This window comes from Ambystoma mexicanum, chromosome 5p (genome assembly GCF_040938575.1).
Source record: "Ambystoma mexicanum isolate Mex_15411 chromosome 5p, UKY_AmexF1_1, whole genome shotgun sequence".
Taxonomy (NCBI): domain Eukaryota; kingdom Metazoa; phylum Chordata; class Amphibia; order Caudata; family Ambystomatidae; genus Ambystoma; species Ambystoma mexicanum.
The window spans coordinates 1,334,820,389-1,334,833,994 of NC_090930.1; the positions used below are offsets into that span (position 1 = coordinate 1,334,820,389).

At 46.9% G+C, this 13,606-nt stretch overlaps 1 protein-coding gene across 1 annotated transcript in view; it reads left to right on the forward strand.

The window, feature by feature from the left end:
- Positions 1–13,606, forward strand: part of MTRR (5-methyltetrahydrofolate-homocysteine methyltransferase reductase) — a 983,610-nt gene that overhangs the window by 374,866 nt on the left and 595,138 nt on the right. The window contains exon 4 of the mRNA XM_069613725.1: positions 5,492–5,609. Coding sequence (XP_069469826.1) covers positions 5,492–5,609 — 118 coding nt within the window. The remainder of the gene's footprint in view (positions 1–5,491; positions 5,610–13,606) is intronic.

Consider the following 13,606-nt stretch of genomic DNA (forward strand, 5'->3'; position numbering starts at 1 on the left):
TTTCGACGATGGGGCAATCCCCAGATCGATCTGTTTGCGACAGCGACGAACACCAACTGCTGGAGGTTCGCCAGCAGGTTTCCCCAGGAGGGGAGCATGGGAGATGCATTCTCCTTCCCCTGGGACGGCCTGTTCCTCTATGCGTTTCTATGCATTTCCACTGTTGCCGTCGCTTCTGCGACTCATCAGTCAACACAGATGGTCCCGGTGCAGGATGATCCTCGTTGCACCGGCGTGGCCGAGGCAGATATGATACCCGGACCTTCTGGACATGTCGGCGTCACCTCGAGTCAAGCTTCGGGCGGACGCAGATCATCTCGTCAGGGAAGGAGGCGCGATTCTGCACCACGACCCAGGGTCGCTGAACCTGCAGGCCTGGCTCCTGCAGCACTAGAGTTTGGAGGGTACAAGATCCCGGCAGACTGCAAGGAGGTGTTTGCCAAGGCCAGAGCTTCTTTGACTCTTAAGTGCTACGGACATAAATGGAAGAGGTTCACCATCTGGTGCCGTGCACAGAAGATAAACCCTCTACGGATTACGGCCCCTCAAGTGCTGTCGCTGGCCAAGGTGGAGCTGGCGCACGCGTCCATCAAAATTCATCTGGCGGCTATCTCCCGCTATACCAGAACTCCGGGTCAGTCGTCGCTCTGGTTTCATCGCCTGGTTAAGGAGTTCATGAAAGGACTTTTTCGCTGGTTCCCGCTGGTGAAGGCTCCGGACCCGGCGTGGGAGCTCAATGTGGTGCTGACTAGGCTCGTGGGTCCACCGTTCGAGCATCTGCATTCGGCGCCTCTGAAATTCCTATCGTGGAAGACAGCGTTCTTCCTATAAACCTCCGTACTTGACAATCTACTAAACGAGGGTAGTGCTGAGGACACACCCCTCCTTCATGCCCAAGGTGCCGTCGGACTTCCATCTCAATGAGCCCTTGGTGTTACCTGTTTTCTTCCTGCCGCCTTCGTCGCCGGCTGAGAGGACTTTGCACTCGCTGGATGTGGCTAGAACACTGAAGTTCTACGTGGATCGCACGAAGAGTTTTCGGAAGACATCATAGCTGTTTGTGAACTTTGGCCCTGTGAACCAAGGGAAGGCCCTCTCCAAGGCGTCCATTTCCAGGTCGCTTTCTGGCTGCATCACCCATTGTCATCGGTTGGCAAATCGACCGTTGCCGGGCCGTCCGAGAGCCCATTCGACCAGAGCGATCGCTGCAACTATGGCGTTCCTGTCTGGTGTGCCCCTGCTGGACATCTGCAGGGCTGTTAGGTGGAAGTCGACGCACACCTTCACGAGATTCTACTGCGTCGACCGGGATTCCAGGGAGGAGTCCAGAGACGGCCAAGCACTGCTGCACAACCTGTTTGCTTGAAGGTGAGCCTGGTTAGGAGCCTTGCCTCCTCCTGTGGTTGTGCATGTGTGTACTGCTATGTATTCTTAATCATGAGCATGTGAATCCATGCCAGACCCCATGCTGGAGAAGGAACAAGTTACTTACCTGTAACTGTTGTTCTCCAGCATGGGTCTGGCATGGATTCACATGCAAACCCTCCCGCTTACCCCTCTGAAGCGCTTCTCTTGGTCATACTGCCACTTTACGTGCTACCAAATCTGAAGATGGCTGCCAGAGGAGGGGCTTAGGTAGAGGGCAGTCATTGGCTGGGGCAGTATGACCCAGCGACCAGTGATTGGTTGTTAGGAGAAAGACAGTTCAGAAACGAAACTGAAGCTGATTTTGTCTTTACCAAGGATTCCGAGCCTGACGACGGGGAATATTCATGAGCATGTGAATCCATGCCAGACCCATGCTGGAGAACAACAGTTACAGGTAAGTAACTTGTTCCTTCTCTTCTTATTCCTGGTTTACTCTCCTGCTAGGTTATCACAATTCTGTTTCCTGGGTCTGGGTCCCAGACTCGCCCAGTGCCTGGTTTACTCTCCTGACAAGACACCACAATTCTGTTTCTTGGGTGTGAGTCTCAATATCCTTTCATGGGCATGAGTTTCAGACTCACTGTTTGCTTGGTTCACTATCCTGCTAGGGCTTTTTCCTTCTCCATTAACTCTTTCTCGCATCCCAAAAAACGCTTTTCCAGTATTGGGTCACCAACCTTTTCTCAGCAAAGTTGTTATTAGTGTCAACTCCTCTTTTCAAATATTGAGTCACCGACCCTTTCTTAACACCGTTTGTATTTGTATCAACCTCTCTTTCCAAGATTTGGTCACCAATCCTTTTTTAACACTGTTTGTATTTGTGTCAGTTCCTCCAATTACTTTAATTGGGGTTTCTCGCTGCGGTAATGATATGCAACACTTTCTCTCAAGCACTCCGGTAATGCACGCGCTCTCTCTGGGATTACTGGGCAACTCGTTTGGCTCCCGCTTTATCTTCCTTTCCTTCTGGTGGCTCCAGCTGCTTATAACAATAAAGCGGCAAGCTTCTCTTGGCCTGGTCTCTCTCTGCACACCGTTCTTAGCCTCCGTGCTGCCTTTCAGAGATTCTCGCTTCCTGCGTTGCAACCAGCATCCACACAAGCTGTGTTCCATTGCAATCTCTGCCTCTCACTCATATTCTGCTCAGCTGTTTGTATTTTAAACTTCCCAGCATTGGTTAACAATTTCCGAAGACTAGAACGCAGCCTTTGCTTACCGTTTCTGGTCATCCTCATTTTTTCACCCCTCTTTCTTGTCTCAGTACTTAAAGGGGGAATTCTTCATCTGTGTCACAATAAGCCATACTGGCATGTTGCAAAGGCACATGGGTGTCCTTAAGAATAACACCTGAAGGTTTATCTTGATTTGGTGTTTTCCTGCCTCTCTGTAGTTTGTCCTCCCCTTCTTGGCAGTCCCGCAGATAGCCCCCCCAGGGTCAGAGTCAGATAGCTTCTGCCTTTCCCCAGCCAGACCTTCCCTCCAGAGAATCAGTGACGATGTTGCTAGATTCGTCAAAATATCCATCGTTAACCAGTGACCAGGAGCTACCACAGCATGACTAGAAGCTAGTAGATGGCATTCTGCAAATCTAACTTCCACGTAGGACACAACAAAATTATTTTGTCCATTATTAATGACCCCTTATGCTTTAAATGTTGTATGGATGTGTCCTAATGTGTTTTTATAGATTTCAAACCCTGATTCAGAACAGCAGCATGATGGTGATTGCACAACAGATACTATTAAAGTTAGCGAGTGCAACAATATTCTTAAACATAGTGAACGAGTCAGCGTGTGGTGCCGAACAAGTTCTGCCTGCTCGGGTACAATACCTGCTAAAGAACGTGTGCTGTACATTTCCATCAGAGGGGAAACGCCTACCTATGTAGAGCAATTTGTTGGTAACTACTTAACATGGGAATACCTGCAGCTAAAATTCAACACAGTTAAATTTGTCTTCTAGCACCAATAGGGACTGTCAACTATGTGGGACACATGAACTCGAAACAGTCAGACACCTCCTATGTGAGTGCAGTTCTCTGAATAAACTAAGGGTGGAAGCAAGGCGAGCAGCTTGGATGGTGGATGACACAACAGGAAATCAGGAAATACATTTTGGAATTAATTTGAGTGGTAATAACCACGCTTGTATCATTTATCTTACCTTGCTGTGGAGAAAATTAGAGGACATTTTTAAACTCTTAATGTCATAATCACATTGTATTATGTGGAAGTGTATATGGAAATTCCAAATGTTTTCTATTGTGTAAAGTTAAATAAACTGCAACACAAAAAATTAAAAATAATTAAAAAAGCACAGCAATAAGTTCCACAGCGTCAACAGATACTTACAACTTCCGAAAATGTATCCCCAGATATTTATAAATGGATACCTTCTCTATTCGTGCCCCATCGAGTTTCCAAATTACCTTTTGAGGTTTCCTTCTAATGGGACTAAAGACTAGCATTTTGGTTTTGGAGGTGAACTATTAACAAGTAAGGTCTGCATATTTCTTAAGGTTATTCAATGCCGTTTGGAGGCCGATTGGAGTGAGATCCAGTATGACTAAGTCATCCGCATAGCCTAACCATTGTAGAAGTGTAGAGCCTATTTTCGGGTAACAGCGGCATCCTGTAGGGCACTACCCATGTCTGAGAGATAAAGGTTGAACAACATGGGAGTCAAAGAACAGCCTTGTTTAAGGCCTTTATAGTTATTGGTCCAAGAGGTGGTCTTCCCATGTTGATCCAACCTTATTTTCACTCTAGTTTGGTAATGTAAAAGAACAATCACTTAAGGAGCCTGAGGGGTATGCCTCAGCAGTGTAGCTCATTGCAAAGTCGCCCTCTGTCCACTGTATCAAAGGCGGCACTGCATAAGGGGTTATAAATAATGTACAAAATAATATTGTTGTATTCTATGTGGAAGTTAGATCTGCGGAATGCCATCTACTAGCTCCTAGTCCCACCATGGTAGCTCCTGGTCACTGGTTAATGATAGATACTGTGACGAATCTAGCAACATCGTCACTGATTCTCTCCAGAGAAGCTTCTCTTACCTGGCCATGGAAAGGCAGAAGCTATCTGACTCTGTCACTGGGGTGGCTATCTGTGTGAGGGCCACGTATGAGAGGACAAACTCCAGAGAGGCAGGAAAACAGTAAATCAAGATAAACCTTCAGATGTTATTCTTAATGACACCCATGTGCCTTTGCAACATGCCAGTATGGTTTATTGTGACGCAGATAAAGAATTCCCATGTTTTCTTGACCACCACATTATTTACCCCCCCCCCTTTAAGTACAGAGATGAGAAAGAGGGATGAAAAAATGAGGATGTCCAGTAGCTGTAAGCAAACGCTGCGTTCTAGTCTTCAGAAAGTGTTAACTATTATGAGTGAATGTATCAGGCAAGCATGGAGTAGAGCACTTGCTTCAGTTCAGTTGTCCGTTGGGGGTTAAGGGGTGCATGGTAAGGCATGAATTCTGCTGTTTTCATGAATGCAGATGTCCTCTTTCCATGAGCATGGCTAGTAAAAACTGGTGCTGGGTCTTGGGACTGTGCAATGTTCTCAGTGTCCTGCAAACAATAGTTATTAAGCAGTTCCTTCCCTCCTATAACTGGTCTAATGTATCATATATGTTTGTATTATATTTCGGAGTAGTATGGTCCTGCATTGTGGTCCTTTAGTAAACTGTTTTGGGCATTGTCTACAGCCCTGACAATTGAGGCTTAAATGTATGTTTTAACATTTGATGATGCCCTGTCGGATGGTACAGAGATGGATCAGAAGCATTTTATTGGCCTCTGTAGCTGGCTATGTACAATGTTTAATTAGTCAGCAGAGTCTAACTACTGACAGTAATGCTGACATTAAGCCTGCCCTAAAGCTTGCATGTTCTTTGAGCTGGACCTGTTCTTTATCGGGCTAACACAAATGAATATACATATAGCACAACAAAAGTCAGACATCGTGACTATGTAAAGTAGATTAGTAGACATGAATCCCGAATAGGTTTAGAAAATGTCAAATTTTTATAAATGTGTCTGTGCTTATTTTCAGCTCTGGGAGATTCTGAATACACATTCTTTTGTAACGGTGGAAAGATAATTGACAAAAGACTTCTGGAATTGGGTGCCCAACATTTCTGTGACACTGGATATGCAGATGACTGTGTGGGGTAAGACCATAGGTGGCCTGGTGTAATGCCCTACATTTTATTGTGGTTGATCCTTTTATGGTCATAACAATCTAAAAGCGGAAATCTTGTTTAAAATCGCAAGCAGATCTGATGCCGCATGCATCACAGGCGATTGAAAGTCCTAACCAATGATCTGTTGCTCTTGTGATGTTCATGTGTTTCTCTTTTCATTAATACAAGTCTACTAAGTTGTTAGGTTCACAGCTGTACTCATGTATGCAATCTGGTTAATGTATTTGAATGTTAAGATACATTGCACATCTGCTATGTTGTGCCAATTTTGTGAGGGCTTCTGTTGCTAGATCTGTCGCTGTGACTGCTGTTGATGGTAAATGATGCTTTTTGTCAGTCAACACAGTTCTTCAAGCTGCCTTTCCTTCAATCATGTATGGAGCCAAGCAGTGTGTACCAAGCTTTTAGAAATAATCAGGTGTAAGTATTCTATTAAGGCCGGTGAAATTGCCTTTGTCATGGATGTTCTTATGGAGTCTAGTTGTTTTATTGCACTTAGTGCCTTTCTCCTTTCAGCTACAGAATCATTAGGAGAGCTCGCTCAGGTGTTCAGATATGCACAGTGTCTAGTCTGGGTTAGCCAACCTTTCACCTGTTAAACTGTTATGGCCTCCAACTCCCATGGTCCATTATCATTGACTATGCTGGCAAGGGCTGGTGTAAGTTATAAGACAATACATCTGCTATGTTATTAGTTGTTTATACTGTGCATCTCACCACCGTAATAGCATTAAGCCTTGTCTGTGTAGAGACAAATCGTGGCCTCGGCAAGAATCTCAGCCAGACCATGGTCTGTGTGGTGGAAAGTAAACTGATCCAGTGAGAGCAGAAGAGGGGGGAGAGTGGCAAAAGTTAGAAAGACAAAAAAGTGCAGTCGCCCTTGAATTTCTTGGCCAGGATAGAAGGAATTTGAGGTGGGGTGGCTTGGATCTGGAGGTAGTTCTCCCATGGATATATGCTGGCATTTGTCCCCTTGTTGAGGTCTTTGCAAAGGGCGAATCTGAGTGATGTTGCAGTTTTGATCAAACTCCATGAGGAAATAATAGCACAGGCGGGATCTTATGTCTCAAAACCAGCTAAAGCAGTTGGTAACTTCATTGAGAAAGCCATCCCCTGGTATGATCGGGATTGCCAGGAAGCCAAGTGGAGGCTTATTGTGACAGCAAAGATCCAAGGGCCCCAAATGTGTGCTGAAGTCAGACGGGCAAGAGGTGAATATCACAATATTCTGAAGGACAAGAAGAGGGGTGGCATGATGATTTATGGAAGGCACTCCTGGGAGCTATAGGCGGCAGAGATTCCAAGGGTTTTTGGTCTAAGATGGGGGCTGCTCACTGAGGGAGCCAAAGTCAGCCTCATGGCTTGATACCTGAAATAGTATGGGCAGAATACTACAGTAATCTCTACCGGGCGGATGGTGGGTACTCGACGGAGTCTACACCCATTGGGGAATGTGCTGTATCCACCAGGGCACCACTGCCTACTCCACTGATACTCACCAGTGCCCAGGTTGAGCTTGTGTTGGTGCTCCAAAAGATAGGTAAGGCGCCGGGCCAGCACAAAGTACTGATAGACTTTTATAGAAACAAGTCTGTGGTCTTGTTGCTGTATCTGACCAAACTATATCTGACCAAACTATTCAACGTAGTGCTGTGCAGCATGCAGGACCCTGAGTCTTGGACCTCAGCAGAAATTGTCCCAATTCACAAAAACGGTGTACATGACGATCCTGCTAATTTTAGACTTATTTCCCTTTTAGATGCTGTGGGGAAGATGCTTTCCCGGGCACTGCTGTTCCATCTGGATGAATGGGTTTTGAGTAACTGGGTATAGACCATCGCGAGGCAGGGTTTTGTGAGTGTTCGAGTACCATCGCCCAAAGCCTCTGACTGGTCTGTGAGAAGTACGCTGTGCTCAGAAAGACAAACATATATACAGTGGTCGTCGATTTACTAACTGCCTTTAACACTTTACACTGAGCACGCCTATGGGAGATCTTAGAGGAGCTTGGTATCCCACCCGCATTGCTGTCTGCTATCCAGAGCCTTTACACAGGGAACTCTGTGGTGGTCTGCTGGGGTGTTGATGGAAGTATAAGGAACTCATGGTGGCAACAGTAAAGACAGACACAAGTGATCAGAGTTCAAGAGTGTTTATTAAACTGTATAAATAGAAAAACACCTAATCTAAACCTAAATCTAAGATTGGAGCAAGCTGTGACCATCAAAAAATAATAAGGCAGTCCTAGTGGCGTCTTGTCAAATAAAACGGGCTTATACTAAAAAAAACTATTGCCAATCCTTACCGCTAAGTTTCAAAAGAGTGTGCAACAGGGTTCACAAGAAAAGCAAGAAGTGTTCAGAAATGACAATTCAGGATGTTATGGCCGGGGTCTCCCATTATCAAGTTTTTAGCACGGGGCAAGGCGGGACTCTTTAGCACAGCCCAGTCCTGGGCTTCTCCAGCTCGAGGTTACAGTTCCTTTCAACGTTATCAGGACCTTTGGTGGTCAAGTCTCTTTTATATGTTATGTTATGTACATTTGTAGAGCGCACACAAGCCCAAAGGCACCCAGGCGCTAATAAAGTGAACAGAAAACCTAAAACAGCCAGAACTTATAACACAGATTTCTTTAGTAGACGATGAAAGGCGAGGTGGTCAGTGGTCTTGCGCAGCAGCAAGGGGAGGGTGTTCCAAGCCTTAGCGGCGGCAACTGAGAAGGCACGACTGCCAGTGCGCATCAATCTGAAGCTGGGTACCACAACGAGAAATGCGGATTGAGAGCGGAGACACCGGTTAGGAATGTAGTGCTGGAATTTGTCCTGAATATATTCAGGTAGACTCCCCCACCGTTAAAGTCACGGTGCACCATACACAAAGGGCCTCATTACGACCCAGGCGTTAAGGGGTTAAAGGCGCCGTAAAAGGTTGCGGCGCCGTTAACCCCTTAACGCCTTCTGTACCAGCCAATTTGCGGTACCGTAATTACCGCCTTCCCCTTTCCCATTGAACCCTATGGGGCAAAAATGGGAATGGGGAAGGGCCAGTGGTAAATGGGGAATCACCGCCCCGCCAACCTTGGAATGGGGTGGTAATTCTCCATTTCACCATGGCGGATTCAGTAAATTACCGGTGTTAACCATGGCGCTAATAGCGCCATTGGTTAACGCCAGGGTCGTAATGAGGCCCAAAGACTTACAGAAGATCTGCTTTTCTACCGAGAGCCAGTGCAGCTGCCTCAGTAAAGGGGTCATGTGGGTGCCAAAAGAGGGCCGTAAAACAGCTCTAGCAGCAGCGTTCTGCAGCAGCTGAAGGCGGTTAACCAGATAGCGTGGCTGAGCCAAGTACAACGAGTTGCAGTAGTCTAAACCACTCATGACAAGCGTGGCTACCAGCGGGGCCTGCATTTTCAGGCACGAAAGGAAGGACTTTCCTGAGCATACTAAGTTTAAAATGTCCGCTCTTGCATACTGCCGCGACCTCACCATCCATGGTAAGAGACAAAGAGATAGTCACCCCCAAATTCTTCACAGATAGCACAGGTACCGGAAGAGGGCCAAGTGCGGTGGGCCAGTAGAGAAGGGGTGAAGTTGTACCTACCACCAACACCTCAGTCTTACTGCCATTAACTTTCAAACAGTTGGATGTCATCCATTCACCAACCTCCTGAAGACAACACCTAAACCGAGTGGCCGTCTCAGCTTGAAGTCAAGACGAACCAAGATTTGTGTCTCGTTGGCGTAGGAATAATAGCGGAAGCCATGGAACAAAATAAGGGACAGAAGGTGGCTAATGTAGAGATTGAACAAAATAGGGGAGAGAGCAGATCCCTGCGGCACACCGAGAGGGAAACCGATTGGGAGCGGTCGGCAAGGAAGAATACGAACCAGTCAAGGACGTTTGCCAGACAGCCCGGCAGAGGACAGCCTGGAGATCAGGGTGGGATGGTCAACTGTGTCGAACGCGGCTGACAGATCTAATAGAACAACTGTGCCGACACCCCCCTGATCCACCAGGCGAGCTAGGTCGTCCAGTACTGAATTCAGGACAGATTCGGTACCCCTACCCGGCCGAAAACCGATTGAAAAGAATCAAAATAAGAGGATTCAAGAAATGTAGACCGCAAAGGGAGAGACCAAGGCGTCCAACAGTTTCATGAGGAAGGGAAGCAGTGTTATGGGTCGATAATTGGGCAGTACCTCAGGATCTAATGATGTTTTTTTTAATAACAGAATCACAAGTGCATGTTTAAGTTTAAGTGTGGAGGGGATCACTCCATCCGTGAACGAAGCATTTACTACAACGGTAATATGCGAGATAATGGACTGCAAGTTTTCCTTCAACAGGGCTAGGGGAATGGCATCAGTCGGGGAGGCAGATTTCAAATGTTGAATATGCCAAAATATCAGATTCCGAGAAGATGGGAAAAGACGACCAAGACCCCCGAGCAGGGAGAGGCTCAGTGGAGCCATAGGCAGCCGACGGAGATGTAGCTCCAGTATTAATATTAGCATGAATAGAAGAGATCTTAGATACAAAGAGGGCAGAAAGAGAATTGCAGAGAGCTTGGGATGGGGTAGACTGAGAACTGGACATCATGGGGGTAAAGAACGATTAAAAAAACTGAAATGGAGCCCTAGGCTTGTTTAAGGGCGCCCTCGACCTTGGAGGCGAAGAAGGCTTTCTTTGCCTTGATAACCAGCTTGTGGTAAATGTTAAGTGCGCGACGAAAGGCAGACTTATTCTCTGCGGAATAGTCAACCCTCCATTTTCGCTCAGCTTGTCTGCATCGTAACTTCTCAGCATTAAGCTGATTGGTGTACCACGATTCAGAAGGACAAGCTTTCTGCTTACACATCCTAAGAGGAGCCAGCAGGTCTGCGGTGGCAACAAAGGCAGACTCAAGCACAGGAAGAGAACACTGAGCAGACTGGCCGCACTGAGTTAGGAAGGTGGTGGTTTTTAACAGATTAAGTACCCTATGCCAGCTATGCTTCAGAGTCGCTGGCTTGGGTTGCAAAAAGATGGGAGTGGGCTGGAGGATGGAAAAAGGTACCAAGCAGTGATCGGACAAGATAATAGGAATGGGAGGAGACAAGGTGATAAACATCTCGGACGCAAAGACTAGATAAAGAATATTGCCCCGTTCGTGGGTGGGTTTAGTACCCCATTGACTGAGGCCTAGATCCATCATCATGTCCAGGAATTTTTCCACCTGCCCACTAGTAGCAAGGTTGTTGGGAAGATTAAAATCAACCATAACTATAAGATTGGGATATTCAATCTGCAATTCCAGTGACAGTCTCTTGCCTGCGGGGGCTTGATATGTAAAAAAATATAACAATACAAAAGTTCCTTTCCGTAATCTTTTACACTGGGTTCCGATCCCTCTTGCAACGCTGGCCTGCCTCAGTCGGGTTCATTACGGCCTTTCTTTCTGAACATCAGTAACTTGTAACATTCAAAAGTCTCAAATGTCTTTTTAAATAACCATTAACTGTGGACATCCCTCAGCCGGTTTCACACTTATCATCACAATGTTCACAGGGTTGTTATGTTTTGCTCTCAATCGCAGGCATCCCTCGGCCGGCTTCACATTTGCCAGTTCAACACAATTTACTTTGCTTTTTCACAAGTGCTGGATTCACTTCCCTTAGTTTTTCTCTTGGTTATGGGTCAAAGACTTTCAAGTGTACAAGGAGTTTTACTCAACCCTTGTATGACTGACCACTTTGACCTCTTACGTCAGGCTCTCCTAGGGCCTCCTGGTATCTGTAGATTTAACACACAAAGGGGACCAACCAGAGTCTTTCGAATAAGCGCCCATGTGACGCCGGACTACTCTGCAGCTGGTCTCTCCCTGGGTCTTAAATGTTCAGTAATATACATGTTCTTTGTTCTCATCATGTTGCCGTTGGCAACTTCAGCTCAACACAGCTCGAACTACTTATCGGTTCTCCCTCCAACTCACCAGCTGTGCTGAACTCTTTGGCGTTTCTTGTCTCTAGAGTCAAGGATGGTACCATGGTAGCAAGCGCCTCTCTCTGCCTTGGTTATCAGTGTGGGAGGGCCCCGTGCACCGTTGACATCTGTTACACCACACATTGGCTGTAGTTTAAAGTCTTATGATTTCTTTCATGGAGGTTTTGTGTGTCTGGGTCGAAAAGGGCAAAGGCACTTAATTCCTTGTCGTCCTATCAGCTCCCGCCGCCTTTCTCCGTCTTTTGAACTGCCGTCCTGGAACAACCGCCTCCTCATGCGTTTTGCCTTGCTCGTAGTGTGCTCTTGTGCTTCACCTTTTATCCCTGTGGGGAAGGGAAATGGCCGTCAGGTGTGTGTAGTGATTATCAATTGCCTGACTCTGCCTGACCCTTGTGTTGGGACATGACAGGTTAACCTCTCTGGTGTTAGTCAATTGTCTTTCATGGTGTACAAAAGTGTTTGTATCGGAAAAGGAGGGGGGGAGGTAGAACTTCTGAATATCCTACGGGGTAGGATGGGGAAAAGGTCTTATAAGGAAAGAGGTGCCGCGTCTCACCCGTCTGTGTCCCACTTCCCCCCCCATCCAGGTAATCCTCATGCACTGGTCCATCCCAGGAACTGGATCCAATAGCGATGGCCGTGTCCTGGCCACCTGGATGACAGATGCCCAGGAACTAGCGGGTGAGACACCTTCAGGTTTCTCACAGAAGTACCTCTGCCCTATTGACACTCGGAAGGGGGTTTGTTAGGGTTGTGTGCTGGCACCTAAGTTGTTTTGTATCTTTATTAACAAAGTCCTGAAGAGGCTTTTGGCTGCTCAAACTGACGCCCCTTTACAGGCGGGGCGATAAGCTGCCAGCTTTGTTATTTCCAGACAATGCAGTATTCTTGTCCCTATCACCTGTCGACGTCCGCAAGCAGCTGGAGATATTTATGGCTTTTACTAAGAGGAACAGGCTCTGCCTGAATATTAGCAAAACCAAGGCCATGATTTTCACTGCCAATGTCAGGAAGAAGCAGAAGGCACTATCTCTCTCTGTGGAGGACGGTGCGATTGAGCAAGTCCAGTCATGACTATCTAGGAGTGAGAGTCATGGTGTCATGTGGCTGGAAATTGCAGGTTGAGAAGGCCAAGTTAACGCTGGCCAGGTACAGTGGGGCCCTTGCTAGATTTACTAATGAGCATGGGAATGGGGCGGTACCAGTCTCGCTGGAGGCCTATAAAGTTCAAGGACGCCAGGCAGCATTGTATGGGACAGAACTCTGGCGACAAATGGAGATTCAGCCCCTTCTAGTGGCAGAGAACAAATTTGTAAACATCCGTGGACTGCCTATTACTGCCACAAATATTCCAGTGTTACTGGAAACTGGTCTACTAGGGTTTGAGATGATTTGCAAACTGCGTCCGGTCCTTTATTGGGCCCGTTTATGGTCAAATGACCATCTGTGCAAATATAAAGAGGCAGTCATGGATGTTCTGTCTCAGCAAGGGAGCAGCTCTCTGAAGTGGGCTGCCCACGTGAAAAGTTATTTGGGACAGCTGGGCTTGGGGGAGTATTGGTCAAATCCCTCAGTTATAACATGTGCGTCTGAGGAAGTGATTAAGAGCGCAGCGTGATCTAAGGCACAGCGTGATATCCTGCTGAAATCCCGGGCCTTGGAGCCACTGGCCCGATACCTTGCTATTAAGAAACCGGTCGGTTGCGAAGAGTACCTGGATTATGTCACCTTCAGGGGTGAAAGGGGTGTGTACTTAAAGTTCGGCATTGGCATTTTGCCAACAGCTGCACTCCAGCACAAATGGCATGATGCCGTTTCCGCTATATGTATTCTTTGCGATGAGGCAGTCGACACTTTGCAAAATTATTTACTCCTCTGCCCGGGGACTACGCCGTTGAGGAAGCCTTTTTTTAAGTCCTTATTCCTAAATTGCGGCTGCAGGACATTAAGCAAAGTGATGGCTAAGTGCCTGGATTCTGCAA